At 31.8% G+C, this 25,990-nt stretch overlaps 2 protein-coding genes across 3 annotated transcripts in view; both read right to left on the reverse strand.

Moving 5' to 3' along the window:
* Positions 1-10,497, reverse strand: part of LOC114342278 (nitrilase and fragile histidine triad fusion protein NitFhit) — a 368,011-nt gene extending 357,514 nt beyond the window's left edge. Inside the window, exon 1 of the mRNA XM_050654319.1 lies at positions 10,389-10,497. Coding sequence (XP_050510276.1) covers positions 10,389-10,464 — 76 coding nt within the window. The 5' untranslated portion in view covers positions 10,465-10,497. The remainder of the gene's footprint in view (positions 1-10,388) is intronic.
* LOC114334799 (sushi, von Willebrand factor type A, EGF and pentraxin domain-containing protein 1-like) overlaps positions 1-25,990 on the reverse strand; it is a 204,172-nt gene that overhangs the window by 42,521 nt on the left and 135,661 nt on the right. For both annotated transcript variants that reach the window (XM_028284892.2, XM_028284891.2), the window contains exons 23-28: positions 25,768-25,877; positions 25,492-25,664; positions 22,615-22,832; positions 20,719-20,911; positions 15,786-15,959; positions 14,783-14,965 (exon numbers count right to left, since the gene is read on the reverse strand). In XM_028284892.2, coding sequence (XP_028140693.1) covers positions 14,783-14,965; positions 15,786-15,959; positions 20,719-20,911; positions 22,615-22,832; positions 25,492-25,664; positions 25,768-25,877 — 1,051 coding nt within the window. The remainder of the gene's footprint in view (positions 1-14,782; positions 14,966-15,785; positions 15,960-20,718; positions 20,912-22,614; positions 22,833-25,491; positions 25,665-25,767; positions 25,878-25,990) is intronic.

Below are 25,990 nucleotides of genomic sequence, written 5' to 3' on the forward strand. Positions count from 1 at the left end.
TCTGTCGTAAATATAATCAGTTATTTGTCATTGTTTTTGACCGGGTTTTCACGTTTTTGAGTATAATTTTTAGTTTTATTGTGTTTTAGCGTATCTTCGGTCTTTTTTTTGCCTCGTTTTTTCTTTGATTACATCCATTGGATATATATTCAGTAATTATACAATGTTTTTGGTTAGTTTTCCTCGTTTTTGAGTGAATTTTACATAGTTTTATTATATTTTAACATCGTTTGCCAATTTTCCGACTTTGGTTCGTTTGTCCTTTGATTACGTGTCGGATACGTAATCAGTTATTTATCAATGTTTTTTTTTGGTTGGTTTTACTCGTTTTTCACTTTTTGCTTTAAAGAAATTATTTGGTTTTGCAACTCAAATCAGTTATTTGTCAATGTTTTTGATTGGGTTTACTCGTTTATGAGTAAATTTTACATAGATTTATTATATTATAACATAGTTCACCAATTTTTGGTCTTTCTGTCTCATTTCTGTTTTGATTACGTCTGTCGTATATATAATCAGTTATTTGTCAATGTTTTTTTTCATGGTTTTACTCGTTTTTAAGTGAATTTTAAATAATTTTATTATGTGTTAACATAGTTCACCGATTTTTGGTCGTTTTGTTTCGTTTGTCTTTTATTTCGTCTGTCGTAAATATATTCAGTTATTTGTTAATGTTTTTGACCGGGTTTTCACGTATTTGAGACATTTTTCACAGTTTTATTGTATTTTACCATATTTTAGGTCTTTTTGACTCGTTTGTTTGATTATGTCTGTCGAATAATATATAATCAGTTATTTGTCAATGTTTTTTTGGTTGGTTTTACTCATTTTAAGTGAATTTTACATAGTTTCATTATATTTTAACATAGTTCGCCAATTTTCGGTCTTTTGTCTCGTTTGTCCTTTGATAACGTCCGTCGACTATATAATCAGCTATTTTCCAATGTTTTTGGTTGGTTTTCCTCGTTTTGAGTGAATTTTACATAGTTTTATTATATTTTAACATCGTTTGCCAATTTTCGGTCTTTGGTTCGTTTGTCCTTTGATTACGTGTGTCGGATACGTAATCAGTTATTTATCAATGTTTTTTTTGGTTGGTTTTACTCGTTTTTCACTCTTTGCTTTAAAGAAATTTTTTTCGTTTTGCAACTCAAATCAGTTATTTGTCAATGTTTTTGATTGGGTTTACTTGTTTATGTGTGAATTTTACATAGTTTTATTATATTATAATATAGTTCACTAATTTTCGGTCTTTTTGTCTAATTTGTCCTTTGATTACGTCTGTCGTATATATAATCAATTATTTTTTCGTTGGTTTTACTCGTTTTTAAGTGAATTTTACATAGTTTTATTATATTTTATCATATATCACTGGTTGTTGGTCATTTTGACTCGTTTGTCCTTTGATTTCGTCTGTCGTAAATAAAATCAGTTATTTGTCAATGTTTTTTTTGGTTCGTTTTTTTTCACTTTTTTGAGTATATTTTTACAGTTTTTTTTGTATTTTACCATATTTTAGGTCTCTTTGTCTCGTTTTTTCTTTGATTACATCCGTTGGATATATAATCAGTTATTTCTCGATGCTTTTGGTTGGTTTTCTTCGTTTTGAGTGAATTTTACAAAGTTTTATTATATTTTAACATCACTCGCCGAATTTCGGTCTTTTGTCTCGTTTGTCCTTTGATAACGTCTGTCGGATACATAATCAGTTATTTGTCAAAGTTTTTTTGTTGGTTTTACTCGTTTTGAGTGAATTTTACAAAGTTTTATTATATTTTAACATCATTCACCGATTTTTCAGTCTTTTGTCTCGTTTGTCCTTTGATAACGTCTGTCGGATATATAATCAGTTATTTGTCAATGTTTTTTGGTTGGTTTTACTCGTTTTTCATTCTTTGCTTTAAAGAAATTTTTGGTTTTGTTACTCAAATCAGTTATTTGTCAATGTTTTTTTGATTGGTTTTACGCGTTTTTGAGTGAATTTTACATAGTTTTGTTATATTTTAACATAGTTCGCCGATTTTCGCTCTTTAGTCTCGTTTGACCTTTAATTATATCCTTCGCATATATAATCAGTTATTTTTTAATTATTTTGGTTGGTTTTCCTCGTTTTTTTAGCGAATTTTACATAGTTTTATTATATTTTATCATATATCACTGGTTGTTGGTCATTTTGACTCGTTTGTCTGATTATGTCTGTCGAATAATATATAATCAGTTATTTTTTCAATGTTTTTTTTGGTTCGTTTTTTTCACTTTTTTGAGTATATTTTTACAGTTTTTTTGTATTTTAGCATATTTTCGGTCTGTTTGTCTCGATTACTTTGATTACGTCCATCGGATATATAATCCGTTATTTACCAATGTTTTTGGTCGGTTTTCCTACTTTTGAGTGAATTTTACATAGTTTTTTTTTGTATTTTAGCATATTTTTGGTCTCTTTGTCTCGTTTTTCTTTGATTACGTCCATCGGATATATAATCCTTTATTTTCCAATGTTTTTTGTTGGTTTTCCTATTTTTGAGTGAATTTTACATAGTTTTATTATATTTTAACATCCTTTGCCAATTTTCGGTCTTTGGTTCGTTTGTCCTTTGATTACGTGTCGAATACGTAATCAGTTATTTATCAATGTTTTTTTTTGGTTGGTTTTACTCGTTTTTCACTTTTTGCTTTAAAGAAATTATTTGGTTTTGCAACTCAAATCAGTTATTTGTCAATGTTTTTGATTGGGTTTACTCGTTTATGAGTGAATTTTACATAGTTTTATTATATTATAACATAGTTCACCAATTTTTGGTCTTTCTGTCTCATTTCTGTTTTGATTACGTCTGTCGTATATATAATCAGTAATTTGTCAATGTTTTTTCATTGGTTTTACTTGTTTTTAAGTGAATTTTAAATAATTTTATTATGTGTTAACATAGTTCACCGATTTTTGGTCGTTTTGTTTCGTTTGTCCTTTTATTTCGTCTGTCGTAAATATATTCAGTTATTTGTTAATGTTTTTGACCGGGTTTTCACGTATTTGAGACATTTTTCACAGTTTTATTGTATTTTACCATATTTTAGGTCTTTTTGACTCGTTTTTCTGATTATGTCTGTCGAATAATATATAATCAGTTATTTGTCAATGTTTTTTTGGTTGGTTTTACTCATTTTAAGTGAATTTTACATAGTTTCATTATATCTTAACATAGTTCGCCGATTTTCGGTCTTTTGTCTCGTTTGTCCTTTGATAACGTCCGTCGACTATATAATCAGTTATTTTCCAATGTTTTTGGTTGGTTTTCCTCGTTTTGAGTGAATTTTACATAGTTTTATTATATTTTAACATCGTTTGCCAATTTTCGGTCTTTGGTTCGTTTGTCCTTTGATTACGTGTGTCGGATACGTAATCAGTTATTTATCAATGTTTTTTTTGGTTGGTTTTACTCGTTCTTCACTCTTTGCTTTAAAGAAATTTTTTCGTTTTGCAACTCAAATCAGTTATTTGTCAATGTTTTTGATTGGGTTTACTTGTTTATGAGTGAATTTTACATAGTTTTATTATATTATAATATAGTTCACTAATTTTCGGTCTTTTTGTCTAATTTGTCCTTTGATTACGTCTGTCGTATATATAATCAATTATTTTTTCGTTGGTTTTACTCGTTTTTAAGTGAATTCTAAATAATTTTATTATGTGTTAACATAGTTCACCGATTTTTGGTCTTTTGTTTCGTTTGTCCTTTGATTTCGTCTGTTGTAAATAAAATCAGTTATTTGTCAATGTTTTTGACCGGGTTTTCACGTATTTGAGACATTTTTCACAGTTTTATTGTATTTTACCATATTTTAGGTATTTTTGTCTCGTTTTTTCTTTGATTACATCCGTTGGATATATAATCAGTTATTTCTCAATGCTTTTGGTTGGTTTTCCTCGTTTTGAGTGAATTTTACAATGTTTTATTATATTTTAACATCGCTCGCCGAATTTCGGTCTTTTTGTCTCGTTTGTCCTTTGATAACGTCTGTCGGATACATAATCAGTTATTTGTCAAAGTTTTTTTGTTGGTTTTACTCGTTTTGAGTGAATTTTACAAAGTTTTATTATATTTTAACATCATTCACCGATTTTTCAGTCTTTTGTCTCGTTTGTCCTTTGATAACGTCTGTCGGATATATAATCAGTTATTTGTCAATGTTTTTTGGTTGGTTTTACTCGTTTTTCACTCTTTGCTTTAAAGAAATTTTTGGTTTTGTTACTCAAATCAGTTATTTGTCAATGTTTTTTGATTGGTTTTACGCGTTTTTGAGTGAATTTTACATAGTTTTGTTATATTTTTACATAGTTCGCCGATTTTCGCTCTTTAGTCTCGTTTGACCTTTAATTACATCCTTCGCATATATAATCAGTTATTTTCCAATTATTTTGGTTGGTTTTCCTCGTTTTTTTAGCGAATTTTACATAGTTTTATTATATTTTATCATATATCACTGGTTGTTGGTCATTTTGACTCGTTTGTCTGATTATGTCTGTCGAATAATATATAATCAGTTATTTGTCAATGTTTTTTTTGGTTCGTTTTTTTCACTTTTTTGAGTATATTTTTACAGTTTTTTTGTATTTTAGCATATTTTCGGTCTCTGTCTCGTTTACTTTGATTACGTCCATCGGATATATAATCCGTTATTTACCAATGTTTTTGGTCGGTTTTCCTACTTTTGAGTGAATTTTACATAGTTTTTTTGTATTTTAGCATATTTTTGGCCTCTTTGTCTCGTTTTTCTTTGATTACGTCCATCGGATATATAATCCCTTATTTTCCAATGTTTTTTGTTGGTTTTCCTATTTTTGAGTGAATTTTACATAGTTTTATTATATTTTAACATCGTTCACCGATTTTCGGTCTTTCATCTCGTTTGTCCTTTGATTATGTCTGTCGTAAATATAATCAGTTATTTGTCAATGTTTTTGACCTGGTTTTCACTTTTTTGAGTGAATTTTACATAGTTTTATTATATTTTAACATATTTCGTCCTTTTTCGGTCTTTTGTCTGGTTTGTCCTTTGATTAGGTGTGTCGTATATATAATCAGTTATTTGTCAATGTTTTTTATTAATATTTCTCGTTTTTCATTCTTTGCTTTAAAGAAATTTTTTGGTTTTTGGCAGTCATGTGTGGGTTAAACCACATATTATCTAAAATATGTATTTTATTAATATTGCTAAACATTTTTTTTTGAACATATCCCAAAATGCAAGTGAAATTTTCATTTTAGAATATATGTGTGTTTACATATTTAAACCAATAACACAATGTTATTATTTTACATAGTTAAAAAACAACACAGAAAAGTCAGGTGTGGGTTATGAAAAAACTGAGATATTATCTAAACTTTTTATTTTATTAAGATTACCATATAGTTTTTGGACATATATCCCGAAAGAAAAATTTTCATTTTAGAATATATGTGTGTTTACTTATTTAAATCAATAACACAATGTTATTAATTTAGATAAATAAAAAAATGTAAGGGTGACCTACCCTGTTTCCAATAGTCAAATAATAAAAATAATATTAGTTTTAGAAAGATATTTCTTTTTAAAACATTAATTCAAAAAATCTTTTCTTAATTTTCATAAATGACTTGGAAAATTAATTTTATTCATGTGTTAGTAAAAAAAACTACCCCTTTGTATTGAATTTAAAAATGAGCTATATATATTTTTGAATTGTTCATTTTTTCCCTTTTCATTGATATAAAACAATATTATATTGTTTTATGATAAAATTCACTGTAAGGTAGCCCTGTTTCCAATAGTCAAATAATAAAAATAATATTAGTTTTAGAAAGATATTTCTTTTTAAAACATTAATTTAAAAAATATTTTCTTAATTTTCATAAATGACTTGGAAAATTAAGTTTATTCATGTGTTAGTAAAAAAACTACCCCTTTGTATTGAATTTAAAATGAGCTATATATATTTTTGAATTGTTCATTTTTTTCCCTTTTCATTGATATACAACAATATTATATTGTTTTATGATAAAATTCACTGTAAGGTAGCCCTGTTTCCAATAGTCAAATAATAAAAATAATATTAGTTTTAGAAAGATATTTCTTTTTAAAACATTAATTCAAAAAATCTTTTCTTAATTTTCATAAATGACTTGGAAAATTAATTTTATCCATGTGTTAGTAAAAAAACTACCCCTTTGTATTGAATTTAAAAATGAGCTATATATATTTTTGAATTGTTCATTTTTTTCCCTTTTCATTGATATATAACAATATTATATTGTTTTATGATAAAATTCACTGTAAGGTAGCCCTGTTTCCATTAGTCAAATAATAAAAATAATATTAGTTTTAGAAAGATATTTCTTTTTAAAACATTAATTCAAAAAATCTTTTCTTAATTTTCATAAATGACTTGGAAAATTAATATTTAAATCATAAGATACTTTGACTAAAATTTTTATTAATTACGCTCATGGCGTTTTCATTCACTATCGAGAATCGGTTTTCGCTCAACTATGCTGGGTTTTTACGTTAGCGGGGCGAATGTATCTTCTCCGCATAATGCAAAAATTTACAGCTGTGGTGAGTAAAGCCGATCGGTATATGGTAGCTACATTTTTACGTTTAATAAAATTCATGGTCATGAATATTTATTCAGAGGTATATGATTATTATTTTATAAAGATTTTATTATTTTGCAAAAAGTCACTCTTTGCTTTAAAGAAATTTTTGGTCTACTCATTTTTGGGTTAAAAAATACCTGAAAAATTATTTCCTTTCGGGAAATTTTTTTTTGAAAGTCAGGTGTGAGTTAATTTTCGAAATGCAAGTAAAATTTATATTTTAGAATATATGTTTGTTTAAATATTTAAATTAATAATAAAATTTTATTAATTCAAATAGTTAAAAAACAACAAAGAAAGCTCGGGTGTGGGTTAAGGAAATAACTGAAATATTATCTACACTTTTTATTTTATTAAGATTACCATATTATAGTTTTCGGACATATATCCCGAAAGAAAAATTTTCATTTTAGAATAATATGTGTGTTTACCTATTTAAACCAATAACACAATGTTATTAATTTAGATAGTTCCAACAAAGAAAAGTCAGGTGTGGGTTAAGAAAAGAACTGAAATATTATTTAAACTTTTTATTTTATTAAGATTACCTTGTTGTTTTTACATATCCCAAAATGAAAGTTAGACAATACAAACAATACAAATGCTTTTTAGGCACCCCGTACACATATTTTTTTGTTCACTTGTCGTGTTTTAAGATTTTTTATCACTTTTCTTAATCCAAGCCGAGGGCGAATTTTGTTGTCACGTTTTGATGTTTACATCCACTTGTTAGGCACCCCGTACTATTTTTTGTTCACTTGTTATGTTTTAAGATTTTTTATCACTTTTCGTAATCCAAGCCGACGGCGAATTTTATTGTCACGTTTTGATGTTTACATCCACTTGTTAGGCATCCCGTACTATTTTTTGTTCACTTGTCGTGTTTTAAGATTTTTTATCACTTTTCGTAATCCAAGCCGAGGGCGAATTTTGTTGTCACGTTTTAATGTTTACATCCACTTGTTAGGCACCCCGTACTATTTTTTGTTCACTTGTTATATTTTAAGATTTTTTATCACTTTTCGTAATCCAAGCCGACGGCGAATTTTATTGTCACGTTTTGATGTTTACATCCACTTGTTAGGCACCCCGTACTATTTTTTGTTCACTTGTCATGTTTTAAGATTTTTTATCACTTTTCGTAATCCAAGCCGACGGCGAATTTTGTTGTCACGTTTTGATGTTTACATCCACTTGTTAGGCACCCCGTACTATTTTTTGTTCACTTGTCATGTTTTAAGATTTTTTACCACTTTTCATAATCCAAGCCGACGGCGAATTTTGTTTTCACGTTTTGATGTTTACATCCACTTGTTAGGCACCCCGTACTATTTTTTGTTCACTTATCATGTTATAAGAGTTTTTTTCATTTTCGTAATCCAAGCCGACGGCGCATTTTGTTCTCGCGTCTGATTTTTAAAACCGACTTTTTAACAGCCCCCCGTACACATATTAGTTTTTGTTCACTTTTCATGTTTTAAGAGTTTTAGAGTTTTATTCCGGTGTGCATTAAAATCACTTCATAAATACGGTTTAAGCTGTTTTCTATATTTTTAACTCCACTAGGAGTCATCAGGTGACATTTTTAAATGATTTATAATTTTATGACTTGACTTCGTACATACCGGTACAGCAAGTTTTTCTTTCATTTAGGGTATGAACAATGTGATATTAGTAAAACTACTTGGATAGTACCTACGGTTTTATAGCTTAATGGAATGGGTATGGAATTTTAAAATCCCTGCTTTGATCATGAGCAGGTGGCCAGCCAATGAAATGTATGCCGCACCCTACCTAGTGTGTTTTAAAGTACCAATCTTTACAAATGCATGTGATATCCACCTAAATCTTAAATCATGGTTGGGTACTTTTAATTTAATATACATTGTAGTGAAACACGCGTATTTTTTAATTATTACTGTTCGAATGCATGAAGTTTTATTCAGTAGAGTGGAAACCAAAACTTGCATCCCCTTCAAGACATTCACTTCTCACTAAGTGTCTGCATGTGTAACTATGTCGATTAAGAAGGAAATATTTCTTAATTTATTCACCCACGTCTTTTACCAACCGTTCAGCGGGCATTAACAAGGCACAATACTTTATGGAATTCCGGTAGCTGCTTTTTGCATGTTACAAAAATCATGGTTACTAATAAAGAAGCATTCACCTGTTACTTCAGATCTTGAGATATGTACACAGTCAAGAATATAAGACACACATTACTTTGTGTACAGGAGAAGATGAAGAGCGTCATGGTCACTGATTTTCGTTAATGCGAATTCCTTTGCTAATCATATATATATAGTGTTGGCGTTACCTAATTAGTATTCACCCTATTACCTAATTAATATTCACCCTAACCAGCGCTTGTTCACCTAATTAATATTCCACAATATTCCACCAATTTGGTGTATTTGGGAGTACAAAGATACACTACTTATATTAGTAATATGGGGTATGACAAGTCCGCAGAAAGTGTGTTATTTTATTTATAAACAAATTAACACTCCTAAATCTTCTTTTCTTTTCATTAGTGCTCTCTGTAACTCATATGATTTTTTAGGAGAGAGTTTAGAGAGTTTTAGTTCTCCTCCTAAACCAAAAAACCTCAAATAAAAATTCACCGTAATTTAGTTCTGTATAAAGCTATTTTTTTTTTTCGATTTCCTTCAACAAAAATTTTACTCGGAAAATCCGAGTTTTCCCAAAAAAATCTGCAATTATCAATTAAAATTTTAGGGAAGTAATTATTTATCAATAATTAAATAAATTGATGACATAAAAGATTTTTTATAGTAGATTATAAATATATCAGGAGGCCGGCGACAATCTTACCAATAGTTTGGCAATAATTAAAATGTTAATTAAAAAATTTCAGTCGAAATCATAACCAAAAAGATTATGATACACCAGAATAACTATGATTTTCGTATAAAAAAGCACTATACCTATTCAACATACTTTACAGAATTGAAATTGGACTATTTTAGCGGTCTCAGGAAGGTTATAAAGAAACAATTTTTTGGCTTATAAACAAATAGAACCCCTCAGAAAATATTAGATTAAATTAAATTAAGTTAACGCTGTTGAAAGAGCATGGCTTCTGTGCCCTTTTCGAAGAAAAAAAATTAATTGCGAGGAGTGGTTCCAGGTATAACCGGTCAAATTTGACCGGCATTTGCGACAGAGTTATAAACAACAGGATTTCAATCTTTGAACCATTACCTTTTTATTCCGGTCCTCTTTGTACATACAAATTTTCATATCTTTAAGACACTCATAACAAAAAAGATTTATGTCACCAAGTTATTTAATTATTCATAAATAATTACTACCTTAAAATTTTAGTTGAAAACTAAAGATTTTGTTTGAAAAACCCAAATTTTTCGAGGAAAATTTCCGTCGAAAGGAAATTGGAAAAAATATCTATGTGCAGAATTAAATTATTACAGTGAATGTTTTTGGTTTAACGTTAAAATCTTCTGAGCTGCAGAACCATAATTGAAAAAAGATTTCGGAGCGCTAATTTGTTTATAAACAAAATATCACACTTTCTGAGGACTTTGTTTAGCTATATATTACTAATATATGAAATCTTAAGATTTGATTCCAGCATGTCTAGCAATAAAATAGCTGGTACATAGTGTTGATAATTCACGTTGTGGAAATTCTCAATTATTATATTTCTAATTTAATACTATTCTAATTCCTCCAACACCAGCAAATTTCCATAAAACCTAGCGATAGTAATACCTTTTGCTTTAGTTTTCCTTGCAAGAAACAAACAAAACACATCTCCTAAACTACACCTAACCTCGCTTTCGGCCATTCATATTCATTCATGTCCGTGTCACAATAATTTCGACTGACTCGAATATCAACCACTTTTTTGGAGTCGCTATTAATTTCGATAGTCGCTATTTTGTGACGTCATTTCGTTAGTTCAACTAAAATCCACAAGGCTCGCACAGTCTCATTTCAACGTCGCCATATTGAACGCGACTTGTTTTGAGTCGAAATTTGAATTAGAATCAGGGCCCCTGGTTGTCTTTACTCTTTTCAATCACAATTAGTATAGTATAGTTGATCCAAAAGATGGCATAACCCAGACATCCAAAGTGAAAGTTATCCTTCAACACAAAATTGTTCTATATGGTCCACACAATGTCCAGAAAAAAGTCACACCATTTTGAGCGTCGGGTTTGGGGGGAGAGGGGGGAGAAATCGGTAAATTCGTAGTTTTTTACGTTTTTCGTCAATATTTCTAAAACTATGCGGTTTAGCATGAATAACCCTCTATACAAAATTATTCTACATTAAATTTGAAATAAAAAAAGGCCCTATGCATAATCTTTCTAAAAGGCATGGTTCCAAAGTTACGGAGGTAGTATAGTATAACTGGTCCAAAAAAAGGCCTAACCCAAACATCCAAAGTAAAAGTTTTCCTCCAACACCAAATTGTTCTGTATGGTCCACATATTGTTCAGTAAAAAGTTACACCATTTTGAGCGTCCGGTTTGGGGGGCAGATGCGGGAGAAGTCGGTAAATTAGTAGTTTTTTTACGTTTTTCGTCAATATTTCTAAAACTATGCTTTAGCGTAAACAATGTTATATACAAAAATGCTCTACATGAAATTTAAAACAAAAAATCTTGTATACATAATTGTTATAACATCAACGGTTCCAGAGTTACGGAGGGTGAAAAGTCGAGGTTTTCGATACTTTTTATATTTTTTGGGCAATGTATTGTATAACTATACCAAAAACCCAGACATCCAAAGTGAAAGTTATCCTCCAACACCAAATTGTTCTATATGGTCCACATAATGTTCAGAAAAAAGTCACACCATTTTGAGCATCGGGTTTGCGGGGAGAGGGGGGGGGGTAGAAATCGGTTAAAATAAAAAGTATCGAAAACCTCCACTTTTCACCCTCCGTAACTCTGGAACCGTTGATTTTATAACAATTATGTATACAACCTTTTTTGTTTTAAATTTTATGTAGAACATTTTTCTATAGAACATTATTTACGCTAAAGCATAGTTTTAGAAATATTGACGAAAAAAGTAAAAAAACTACTAATTTACCGACTTCTCCCCCATCTCCCCCCCCCCCCAAAACGGACGCTCAAAATGGTGTAACTTTTTACTAAACAATATGTGGACCATATAGAACAATTTGGTGTCGAAGGAAAACTTTTACTTTGGATGTCTGGGTTAGGCCTTTTTTTGGACCAATTATACTATTCTACCTCCGTAACTTTGGAACCGTTCATTTTAGAAGGGTTATGCATAGGGCCTTTTTTAATTCAAATTTAATGTAGAACAATTTTATATAGAGGGTAGGTAAAAAACTACGAATTTACAGATTTCTCCCCCTCTCCCCCCAAACCCGACGCTCAAAATGGTGTGACTTTTTTCTGAACATTATATGGACCATATACAACAATTTGGTGTTGGAGGATAACTTTCACTTTGGATGTCTGGGTTTGGGTCTAACTATACCATACTAAATAAAACATCATCCGATCCGTCCACCAATTCAGTTCCCGTCGACAAGAATCTTTGATGAATCAATTGACCGTCTTACGTCCCAAGCAGTAGTAGTGCAGTGAACAGTGTAAGGCTCATTTCACATCAACACGACAGTCGTGTATACGATGTCGTTTGGACAATTTGAATTGGTGATATCGACATTGAAATATTAATAACCTTTTTAGTCTGGATATGTCAGAATAACATTTTTTTTTAAATAGTTAAAAAACTTTTCTTGATCTTGATTTAAATCATCAAAAAGTACACAAAATTGATTGGATGCATCCAATGTGATCTATTTCTTCTCTGTCTTTTTTTAATCTTCTATACAGCACAACTCAAAGTAGGAAGTCACTGCGATCCATATTACTTCTTACTACGATAACAATATCTTGTCAAATGACACTTTACGGACTGAGACCACACGACTGTCGGATGAATGTCGCGTTGGTGTGAAATGAGCCAAATTTCTGCCCTTGTCGTGGACGACATCGTATACACGACTGTCGTGTTGATGTGAAATGAGCCTAAAAGTGAAGCGATCTCAGAGCTTGAGACCCAGAAAACACTGATGATGACTTCAGAGAAGAAGTCGAAAGCTCGGTGTACTCAAATTCGTCGCAGTTTAATCCGGAAACCAGGTGACTAAGATTAATTATTTTTCTAATTAAATTATATTATTCTGTGTCTCAGGTTCTCAATACTACATAATATGTGCTCTATTTTATTTGTATAGGCGTTCCTCATATTTTTTTACTTCTACTGTTTACTCAGCCTTTTATAATTTTCTGGATTTTATACTTAGAATCTGTTTGTACATTTCTGAAGCTATCTCCTTGTGGCATTTTTATAATTAACTATTTAAATGGGAAATAAGCCACAATTAAATTGAAAAAAATAAAATAAAAATATTGGTTGGTCTGTGTTCATTGAACTGGCAAGAACCACAAGTTTTTATCGAGCAGGGAACCATGTTGCCCTTTGAGCACTCATAACACATTTAATCTTTTAACATCGACCTTTAACAGAGCGACTTTTAACAGTCGCTATAAATATTATATAGGTACCATGTAAACCATATTTCTCGATGTTACCAATTTCATAAGGTTGCTAGTTTCATGTACTAAGCAGAACGCACTAAAGATGATCTGATCTAGATCGAAAACGTTTTGCGAATCCTTTTGGATGACTTTTATTGGTTTTTAATAAACTTTTTTTTATACCATTGTACAAACGAAGTTTTTACTTCTGTATGATTTTTTAAAATAAAAATAAAAATGTATACCATTTTTATTCAGTTGCAGTGCGAAGGCAAAACAATCTTATTTTTCACTTAGAATACGGAGCGCAGTCCAGCACTCTGAATCGACGATTTTCGACTCTTATTGGAGTCTCATCGGAGAGACGTAGGCCTGCTGCTCCATACTCGAAGTGACCAACCATGAAAGATTACCCCCACATTGCAACTGACGTGTATGAATTAGGTGACTAGCGTCATCTCGCAATTAAAAGGTAAAGTTTTCAATCCTAATAGCAACGTTTATAATATTGAAAAATATTAAAAATATTACTAAAAGATTTTTAAATTGAAAACTTATTGGTCCATTTCCCTGGTGACACCTCCAAGGCTTCTACAATATGCAAACCAGATGGATGCTGCAGTGAAGACAAAGGGGAAGGAATTCTACACTATGCAATTCACAACCCCCGTCTACAGCTTGGTAAAGTTTCAACGGAAAATGGACCTAGTTACTCTATAGGAGTAATACTAATATAAAATAAAACTAAAAATGTATACCATTTATTTCAGTTGCAATGCGAAGGCAAAATAATCTTATTTTTCACTTAGAATACGGAGCGCAGTCCAGCACTCTGAATCGACGATTTTCGACTCTTATTGGAGTCTCATCGGAGAGACGTAGGCCTGTTGCTCCATACTAGAAGTGACCAACCATGAAAGATTACCCCCACATTGCAACTGACGTGTATGGATTAGGTGACTAGCGTCATCTGGCAATTGAAAGTTAAGTTTTCAATCCTAATAGCAACATTTATAATATTGAAAAATTGAAAGGTAAAGTTTTCAATCCTAATAAAAATGTATACCATTTTTATTCAGTTGCAATGCGAAGGCAAAACAATTTCTCGATTCTCGACTCTTATTGGAGTCTCATCGGAGAGACGTAGGTCTGCTGCTCCATACTCGAAGTGACCTTTGAAAAAAATAATTTTATTAACGTTTCGACGCCCAAATCGGGTGTCGTTGTCAAAATACAAAATACTACTAAATTAAACAAAAATGTTGTTGCTAAGTAAAAAATTCTTCTAATAATTTATTTAATCTGACTCATTTATATCGGCAGTTCAGACATATATTATACGTTTTAAAGTAGAAGACTTTAAAATGATATTGCCAATATTTATGAGTTGCGTTCCTGGGACGATTTTACTGAAAGATAGTTCATTCGATTACATGAAATCAACCCCAACTCAAGAATATCCGTCACAAAAAACTCATAGTATGTGATCTGTCTTTAAAAAGACAACCTTATTTCCCATTTAAATAGTTAATCTGTTTGTACGTTTTTGATTTTTAAAATTGGTTTACTTACCATTTTCAAGACAGCTCAATATATCCTGACCAACAAGGTCATATTCATCAATACATTCAAACTCTATTTGGGTGCCTATCTCATATTTTGTTTGATTTTCTTTGAATTCTTCATAACTCTGATCAGAAATAACCATGATATTGCTATACTCAGGTTTTCTAAAAGCTGGACATTGTTGCGAACCTAAAAGAAATATATGTGTTTTAAAAAAAATCCGATAATAACTTGTGCAACTTTTCATTCTAGTTTCATAGTTATTTAATTAATGAAAAGAACTAATTGGCTGCATTCAAATGACATGAAAAGTTTATTAAAATATTTCAGAATAATGCTAACAACGATTAAAAAATATCAGCCTTTTGAGTAAAGGAGGACAACCTTTTTTTCAGAAGAAATACAGATATTACAGGGGTATCTTGTCTCCTATTCACTTAAGTGTGTACTCAGAGGAAATAATCCAGGAAACACTAGAAAAACTAAGTGTATAGGAAAAAATCCTTATAACTATAGGAAAAAATGGAAAAAATTATACAGGATGGTAGAAGTAAGTGAAGAAAATTGATTATCCCTAAACACAAAAAAGACACAATTTATGGTGAGCTCAACAGCAACAAGAAAGCCTAATAAAAGGACCGATTTCCAAATCAAGTGATCAGGAACAAGATGAGGGTGTGAACCGCTGTTGACGCTATTTTCCATCTAAAATGGAAGTGGGTCTGACATGTTGGCAGAATAACAGATGAGCAGAGGACAAGAATAGTGGAATAGTATCCAAGATATGAAGCTAACAGTAATAAAGGCAGGCTACCCAGCAGATGAACCGACGACATAGAGAAAATTGCTGGAAGCTGTATAAAAAGGACACAATATAGAGAGGAATAGCAAAAACTTAGGAAGACCTACGTTCAGCAGTGGATAATTTAGGTTTTTTAGATAGATAAATAGAATTACATTCTACGGTATTTTTCTATAGGATAGCCTGAGTAAAAAGACTCTGTCTTACCTATACATCGCGGTTTTTGAGGAATCCATTTTCCATTTTGGTCGCAGGTTAAAACCGGAGGTCCAATCATGTTATAACCTTCGTAGCATTTAAACATGATTTTGTCTTGATAAAAATATCGATTGCCTATAGTGTAACCGTTTCTGATAGAAGCTGGATATCCACAGTACATTCCTGAAAGGAAAGTATAGGTATTACAAAAAACGAAAATTATAAGATGGTGTAAAAATTAGAAAATATTAGAAAAATATTAGAAATTAGTAAAAAAAAAAGAAAAAAGTGTTTTGTTGTCCTGGTGAATTAGGGTTGCTCTTCATTTTTTAAAGTGATTTCGTGGTTTTAAGTGTTTTCGTGGCTTTAAGTGTTTTCCTGGTTTTGATATTTAAAAAATTCAATATTAGGACGTCCCACCGCCTCCCTCATTTTGGTATTGTTCGACAAAATTTTTTGGTCACTCCTGTAGAATTCTCCTGCGTATTTAGGTTTCACAATAGCCTGCATTACTAATGTAGGGTCTACTAATGTAGGCATTACTAATGTGGGGACTATAGACAATTAAACTCGTTAACCATTTTAAACTGGTAAAAGGCTCTGTGTTAAAGTTAGTTATCCATTTCACATTAATAAAAAAACTGTAATGGAACTATATAAATAAAAATATAATCCATTACACTTAAATGTAAAATTCAATAAGATCATATTCAATCTGTGATAATATTACTACACAATATTTATTATACAAATGGAATTTTTCTAGTTCAGGTATAGCATTAGCGTAACTACAACAATATAAAAATTAAAAGGTAAAGTTTACCAAGGAATTTTACCAAGCTGCAGACGGGGGTTGTGAATTGCAACTTTTTAGAATTCCCTCCCTTTGTCTTCACTGCAGCATCCATCTGGCTTGCAAATTGTAGAAGGCTTGGAGGTGTTACCAGGGAAATGGACCAATAAGTTTTCAATTTAAAAATCTTTTAGTAATATTTTTAATATTTTTCAATATTATTAATGTTGCTATTAGGATTGAAAACTTTACCTTTCAATTGCCAGATGACGCTAGTCACCTAATCCATACACGTCAGTTGCAATGTGGGGATAAACTTTCAAGGTTTCGTCACTTCGAACAGAGAGCAGCAGGCCTACGCCTCTCCGACGATGACTCCAATAAGAGTCGAAAATCGTCAATTCAGGGTGCTGGACTGCGCTCCCTGTTCTAAGTGAAAAATAAGATTGTTTTGCCTTCGCATTGCAACTGAATAAAAATGGTATACATTTTTATTTATTTTATTATTATAATATAAAAATTAGTTAAAATCATTTATAAAAGGCATATTTAATTTAAAAAAGAATGTGTGTGTACTTTGTACGCACGTAAGAAGTTATACTTCTATTATATGATTCCAACGAAATTAATATGTACTTTAAACAGTTTATTTATATTTTATTTAAATATTAAACTAATTTTAATACTTACTACTTTCCAAAAATTGTTATTAAAACAATACCAAAAATAAAAAAATAAAAAAATAAAACACACACAAACACATTGAAAAATGCCACAAAGAAATGATTTCTGAACAATAATAATTGTTGGCAATAATTTTAACTAAATACGCATTTTCTAAAAAAAAATTATATAAAAACTATACTTACAATCATAAAATGTATATAAAAAAAAATGAAAAAAATAAAAACTTGCATTGGGATTCGATCCCGCGTTTATTCGGATGCTTAGGATTTGAATTCGATGCGTCTACTCATTTAGCCACTTACACGCACCTGTCATGTGCGAAGATAGGCCAACTGAACGTTTTACTGTTTGACAGTTCTAAATTTAATCAAATTAGTTTGATTTTTGTGGAATTAAAATATTAAAATACAACAAAACATAGAGTAAGAAAACAATATGTTAGATGAAGATTGGTAGAAATTTTGTTGGTATTAAATTAATGTAAATCAAAGCATTACCTACTAGATAGGTACATACATTTTCCAAATAGGTAAGTACCTACCTATGTAATTTTTTATTACAATACTGAAACCATTGAAACATTTACAATAATTACGTAGCTGTTGCTTTTAAAAAAATATTTAAAAAGTCACTACAATTATAAACTTGCCTTTTTCTCTATCCTCACAACAATAAAAACTAATCTACACAACATGTGTTTACCCATAACTGACATATTGAACAATTGTTGACAGGTCATTGTAATTACCCAATCAGAGCCCGTATAACGTTTTAGCTACGCTCAGGACCAAGACTTTTGATGAATTCGCGCACATATAAATTTACACCCAACGCGCCTAAAGAAGTATAACTTGAAAAATCCCTTAAAGAGTTACCTTACAGTACGTCTTCCAACTAAAGAGTTCATCATCGGTGCTGCTAACATGTTTTACAGGCTTGAGCCACCAAAATATAGGAGTGAAAACTCTTTAAATGTTGTACAGTTTTAAATGATATTTAAAATGTTCCTAGATTTTACATCAGGCAACACAGGACTCCCTACAGTACTTGGTTTGCCAGTCCTCAGGGAAGAACCTCACATTCTAATTAGATTTCTTCGGTCCATCTTTAGACATAGGCCTCCCCAATAATTTTCTATTCTTCTCTGTTTGTCGCTACACTCATCCACCTAGAGCCCACGTGCTTCTTGATATCATTTGTCCATTTCATTTGGGACCTTCCTCTACCCCATCTATATTCCCACGGTCTCCCATTTATAAGAATTTTGTTCAATCGGTCTTCTTTTTGTATTATATTGTGTCCGGAAAATCTCCGTTTCAATTTTACAACTTCTTGTCTAACATCCCTCACTTATGTTTTCTCTCTTATCCACTCGTTTCTCTTTTTATCCATTAGTCTTATGTGCAACATTTGTCTTTCCATGGCTCTTTTTGATTTTGTGATTTTGTCCACGTTTGCTTTTGTAAACGTCCACGTTTGGGAAGCATAAGTGAGAACAGGGAGCACGCATTGATTGTATACCTTGGTCTTAAGATGTTGCGGATCTCTTTTGTTTTTAAGGATGTAGCATAGTTTGGCAAATGCCGCAATGCCAGTCTAACTCGTCTTTTCATCTCTGCTGTTTGGTTTTCCTTGTTAAGTTTAATAATTTGACCTAGATATATATAATCATAAACTTGTTCTTCATCTTGTCCGATCCTCATTGTTAGACTTAGGCAAATATGCAAATTGCATATAATGCATAAAAAATGCAAACATTTCCAATTTTGCATATTTTTATATAAGTGTGCATAAAGTGCATATAGTTTTAAATTTTGGTTGTAACTATACATATATTTTTATAGTACTGTAACAAGTAGCTTGGAAATCTCAATATTTAATTTTGTTTTATAATCTCTTAGTACATATGAGGGGTCTAGATTCAAAATCGGACATTTCCACTTTATATCATTCTGAGTAAACTTAAAAAAAAAACAATTTACAACTTTCTGTTCCCTATCTCAAATTGGAGGAAAAGTCCACTTTTGCATCTGAACCAATTCTTTCACACTGAATTACTACTAGGACCTGTCCAATTTTGCTCTTTATCAAATTGTTAATACATAGATCTCTAATCACAGATTACAGAGGTGTATTCAAATACTTTGACCAAAAAGTGGAAATGTCCGGTTTTGCATCTAGACCCCTCATATTCAAATTTTGTGTACCTGAATGCAGTAACTAATAAAAGAGCGGCTTATTATATGTACACAGTTTTGTCACGTTTTGGTTACAAATGTTCCAAAATCAGCCAGTTTATATCTCTAGGTAAAATTTTTTATTTTGACGGCCCATTTCGCTTTTGTTGTAAAATAAGCCGTGAACACGTGTCTTCGTAATTGTGAATAATTATTGTGCTTTGAAAATGCCGCAAATATATAGTTCAGTGTCGTGGTGTCATTCATAAAAACAAACTATAGTTTTTTTCAGAAAACTATTACTCAATTAGAATCCTCCAAATAATTATCATTGTTAGACAGTACATTTTAAATAAAAGAATTTGAATCATTGTTTCAAACCGTCAAAAGTAGATTACATTACAGGAAATATTATCCATTATATTGGATAGGAAATTTTTCAAAAATTTAAAGCAACTATGGAACAAAAACTGTGGTTATTACCAGATTCTTTCTCAAGTGGTTCAAGTACTAGCTGGGACATTTTTCGAAGCACTTAATTTAGAACCTACTATTATCGTAAATTTGAACAATGCCCCAATTAGGTACATCAGTTAATATCGAAAGAAGTTTTTCTACGTAATCAGATAAAAGCATAAGTATTTGTTAGAAAATTTTGAACATCATTTGATAATTATTTATTGTTACCACAATTCGAAATAATATCAATTATTTATTTGTTAAAATACTTAAATACTTAAATATTTAATTAATTAGCTTAGTTAGTAAAATATATACATGTTAATTAATACACCATGTGGAGATATTGTAAATATGTTTGTAAATAAAAAAATACTGTAAATATTTTTTTAATTACATGCATATTTTCTAGATAAACGTGCATATTTTTGGGTAAAATACTGCATATTTATGCGCATATTTCATACCTTTTTATTTGAATAAAAAGCCTAAGTCTACTCATTGTGATGTCCTCATCTGTATTTGTTATGATTTTGGTCTTAATGTACCTAATTCATATTAAGGCCTATCTTTCCAGCTTCTATGTCCAGTTCTTTCATGATTTCAAACAATTCTTCTTTTTTATCGGTTATCGATACGATGTCATCAGCGTACCTTAGATGGTTCAAACGTTATCCACAAATTTTTATACCTTTTTCTTACCATTAGAACCTCACATTACGGACTTTAAATAGCATAGATTTAACTAATCTTTTGTTATTAATGGTATAGAGAGAAACTACAGGAAATTCTTTTTCCTTGTGGATTTTACAAAAAATATACTTACTTCTGCAATAGGGATCATAATGGCCTTCCCAGCGAGAAGCTTTTGTACATTTTCGTCCATTGAAATAGTCCAGATTATTTAAAGTAAAGCCAGGATAACAAGAATAGTATGCGATGTTTTTTATCACATTGATGTAACCATTGTATAAGGGTTTAGGAGCTTCGCAGCGTTTACAAAACGTTGAGTGTTCTATCTAGAAAATAAAAAATATCAAAATCATCATATCTGTGATACGCAACGATATTCTCATATCTTGACAATGCCGTTGAACTTCTTTAAGACCAGATAATCAAGGCCATTAATAATGTAAAATGTAGTAGGAGTACCTATATAAGAAACTTTGGACTAGAGCGAAGAAATAGCACAGGAGAAATGTTGTATACTTTCAAGTCAGATTAGTTTTGCTTCTTCCTTATGTTCGAGGAGAGCTGATTTCTATGATTTCTACAATAGTTCGGTAATCTGCGAAGTTAATGCTGGTTAAGTAGCCGTACTCACACTGGTACAGCTCCGTCTTCACTGATGTAAAATTCTTTTTAAGTAAATATTAAATAATAGAGGAGATATACTGCATTCTTGTCTTAACCCTGTAGATGGAAATATAACTTCAGATAACATAATATCAGCACGAATGTAAGCCTTGTTGTTTCTGTATATTTCTTTCAAAATATTATCTAATATCTATTCCTCAACTTCACATTCGTGTAAAGCTTCCCATAATTTTGACCTCGGTACGTTATCATACGCATTTTCTGTCTATAACAGCATATTAGTCAGAACATAATTCTGTCTGCCTTTCTTCTCCTATCAAATGTCGCTTTTCTACTATTTGTTGTAAAATAAATAGATTTATCAACCGAGTACCTTCGAGTGTGAAATCATTTTGGTGTTCACTTTTTTTAGTGCCATTACCATTTCAAGTCTGTTCTTTAGGTATTATCTCGCAAGAGCCTACTAAGAGGCTGTCAACCGACAATATTCTGTAGTTCGCAGGATCACTTCTTTTTCTTTGATGTTAAAAAAAAAGAAAAATACATAATAATTTAGACTCTTCCTTAATTTGTAAAACTGGATGAGATATCAAAATATTGGCATTTACATTAGATACATGCTCTTCTTGTAGTTGTATGTCAGCACCATATTTAAAATAAAGTTGAACATAATGTGGTACCAGGTATCTAAGAGACTCATTCATATTCAGCTCAGCGGATTGCTATTATTAAATATATATTGGATTCCATATAAACATGGAATCTACCTGCTTTATAAAATGATCCTTTGTTTATGTAATTTCACAACTCCAACAATAACACCCCACTGAGCTCAATATTAATGAGTCTCTAAGTCTCGATACACACTTTTGTCTTTTCAAGTCGTGTGCACGCTGCGAGGTCCGATCATTGGTGGTTCATATACACTTGTGTCTTTGCAAGCAACGTGCACGCTGCGGGCACTTGGCTTGTTCGTTTCCCGTCAATACACATTTGAACGTTTTCTCGGCGGTAATATACGGCAGAAATAAACAGCTCTGTATTTACGTTTAAATTCATCGCGTGGTCAACGTGTACTCACTGATTGCCTAGCACAAATTGTTAAGCCGCCTGTCTTGTTGTGCAAGCCGCGTGCACGTGGCGGCGTACAGAAATTGGCGCCTTTTCGGCCCATGCCGCTTGCAAGTCACTTGCAAGTAGTTTGCATGCCGCGCTTCAGCTCGAGTGTGCAGTGTCTAATTACAACTCATATACTACTGAACCGTCAGCGATCGCACGCATCATGCACGCAACTTGCAAAGATGCAAGGATGAATCGAGCCTTAGATATCTGGTACGGGTATACAAATATTCGCTACACACTTACCCCTTACCCTATTAAATATACGTACATATATCTCGCTTACCTGTACTTCTCCGTGAATGAAATCTTGCATGACTGGCCAGGCATATAAATTTCCAAAAAATAAGCCATAGCATTCCTCGAAATGTCTTAAAACCTCTTCTTGTGTTAAAGCTCGGTTCCAAACATCTACGTATGTTAATTTTCCTACGAATGATTCGCTTTGGCTAAACTCTCCACCAAACGTGTCCTGATCTTGACCCAATATAAAACTTCCCTTACCTTAAATTAATAAAAAAAATGTGATCAGTAAAACATAATATAATTATAAATGCTTCAGGTATAAACAACTAAAGACAGGTTTGTTAATAAGAAAGTAAAAAATCTGTCTACTACTTAAAAATCCGCCAAAAACCAAAAGATTCTTATTTTTACTATATTAAATATTTCTTTAATATATTTTAGTCACCCATAATAGATATCGAAGATATTTATTATGGGTATATTTATATACCATATAGATATTTATCGAAGCTCAAGCAAGCAAGCAATAGTGATTTAACCCAGCCTGAGAGACTTGCTAACCCCTTGAGAATGACATTCGGGTGATACAATTCATTGGGGCGAGGAGGATTAACTCATGTAAGCAGGACCAGGAATCACTCCACTCCGCTGATGCGCAATAGGGGCTCTCAATCAGCAAAGTGCTTATCATATCATATGAGAGTTCTGGTTACACGGACTCCCACATGAAATCCTACCCCTATCAATGCATGCCAGCGTGAGGCGCCCTAGTCACAGTATATAGAGGTTCCCTCTTTATACTGTGCCCTAGTCCCGCTATCTCTAAGTGACTTATCTTCGATCTGTATTGCTTGCTCGGGCTCCGTCCAGTTCGGTGACTCGGCGCTCGAGGATCTGGCCGGCAAACGCTTGCCCGTTTTTTGGGTTTTGTTAATATTTTTTTTTGTGGCTTGCGCCTACTGTTAATTTTTTATTGATTTTTTTAGTGGCCGAAGCCGTTTTTTGAGTTTTTTGTAGATTTTTTTTGAGGGATGTCTGAAACGTATAAAAATCAACATTGATAAATATAATGCGATCCCAAAGGTGGGCACGTTGTCTTTTTTGATGGAGCTACGATTATCTAGCCTTTATTATATTTATATTTACTAATATTTGCTGTTTGGGTCTTCTGTGTTTCCATCTATGGCACACATCAGACCTTAATATCTCTTGCAGGATCCGGTTTAGGTGGTCTTCTAGCTCAGCAAATTTTGTTCTGGATTTTTCCTCCATCATATCCAGTACTCTTATTTGTTTTAGGTCTCTAAATAAGAACCGTTCGGCGACATATCTGGGCACGTTTGTGTGGGCCGCTTGTATCTTCTTTTTGTTACTTTGACTTGTGTGACCCCATGCAAGAGATGCGTATGTAATTATTGGCAGTCTAATGATATTTATCAGTCTTAATTTTGTTTTCATGGCTAATTTGCTTCTTCTTCCTGTGAGTCCTCTTATTGATTTATCGAAGCTCTGCACGAAACTGAAAAAGGTATTCTACTAAATGGATACCGGCTAAACAACATCAGACATACAGATGACACCAAAGTTTTTGCGGACAACCTAGAAGATCTACAAGTCCTTATGAACAAAATCACGTATCACAGTCAACAATACGTACTTAATATAAACGTAAAGAAGACAAAGCTTATTATGATCATTAGCAAGAAAATTATAATATAAGGTCAACTCTACGTCAACCAAACCTATGTAGAAAGAGTGAAGCACTACAACTACCTCGGCACCATAATAAATGAAGAATGGACCAACAACCAAGAGACAAGAGACATCGGAAAAACTAGATCCAGCTTCAATCGGATGGGGACATTCTTCAAGAGTCACAACCTCTCTCTCGGTATATAAGTAAGAATGCTGCGACGCTACGTCTTCTCTATGCTTTTTTATGATGTTTAATCGTGTACCTTGAACGAAGATGTATGCAGACAATTGGAAGCATTTGAGATGTGCCTATATCGGAGAATACTTAAAATCCCGTGGACTGACCGAGTCACAAATGAGGAGGTTTTACATTCCTTATACGAATGAAGAGGAAGCGAGAGGTACTGACCACCATCAAATCTCGAAAGTTACAATATTTACTTCACACACATTATGCAAAATAAATCCAGATATGCCCCCCTACAAGCCATCCTGCAATGAAAAATATTTGGAAAGCGGGGTCCAGGACGAAGAAGAACATCCTGGTTGAAGAACCTCAGAACCTAGTTCAACACAAAATATGTGCCGATTATCTTCGCTGCTGCAGATAAAATAAAGATTGCCATGATAATTGCCAACATTCGTCACGGATAGGCACATCAGGAAGATATGCGTAAGTATATAGGCACCCGTTTGGAGATTTGAAAATTGTATTTGTGATTCCTAGTTCATTATCTAAACAGCATAATATCTGCCTTATTGCCATATTTATATATCTGCGGTATTGTTTATGATTAGAAATCTTCTAATTGTACTGTTTGGATTTCATTTGTAAATTTCATATAAGTATTTTGTTTTACGTCTTATAGTTCGACGAATACAGACCAAAAAAATGTAAGTAACGAAAAAATGAGGGGCTCAGAGCAACAGTGGCCTAAGCCACAAATTGAGAATTTTTAGAATATATCAATAAAAGCAGCAACATTAAATCTTCGGATTAACAAGGGTCTACACAACCTACCTCTATATTTGGCTAAATGGAGTTACATAATTTGTAGTGCCATCCCATAAGCATGGAAATACGAATGCAAAGATTGGATTTATCTCAAAACTTCGGTTTTGGGGTTAGTTCACTGTTGCTCTGAGCGCCTCAAATATGAACTAATTCTTTAATACAATCTATTTTGTTCCTTTTTTTAATTATGTAATATGAAATACATACCTAATATATTATGCCCAGGAGAAAGATTACTGCCAGATTTCTTAAGTTTTCCATCTACAAATACTTCATAGCTTCCATTTAACTGCGTCCAGGTGATGCAGAGATGGTGCCACGTTCCGTCATTCAAATGAATATCAGTTACTACATATTTATTATTTACGTACAATACTAGCCTTAAAAATATATTAAAAATATAATAAATATAAAATGTATTATTAAAAAATATTACAATACTTTCGACAATTATTTTTCAATTAGGCAAAACTTTTAACTTACCCTGTATAATCAGTTAAAGTAAACGCATTGTCATCGTTTCTTGTTGCATAGGATACGATGGTTCCATAATTAACCTCATCTAAAGTTTGTATCCAAAGACAAGTAGTTATCTGTAAACGTAAGAGGAGAAATGTTTCGTAAATTTACGAATTGAAATGTTTATAAATCAAGATCAAGTCAGCCGGATACACATAAAGGCGGAGATACATATGCGCTCTGCTCG

This window comes from Diabrotica virgifera, chromosome 6 (assembly GCF_917563875.1).
Source record: "Diabrotica virgifera virgifera chromosome 6, PGI_DIABVI_V3a".
Taxonomy (NCBI): Eukaryota; Metazoa; Arthropoda; class Insecta; order Coleoptera; family Chrysomelidae; genus Diabrotica; species Diabrotica virgifera.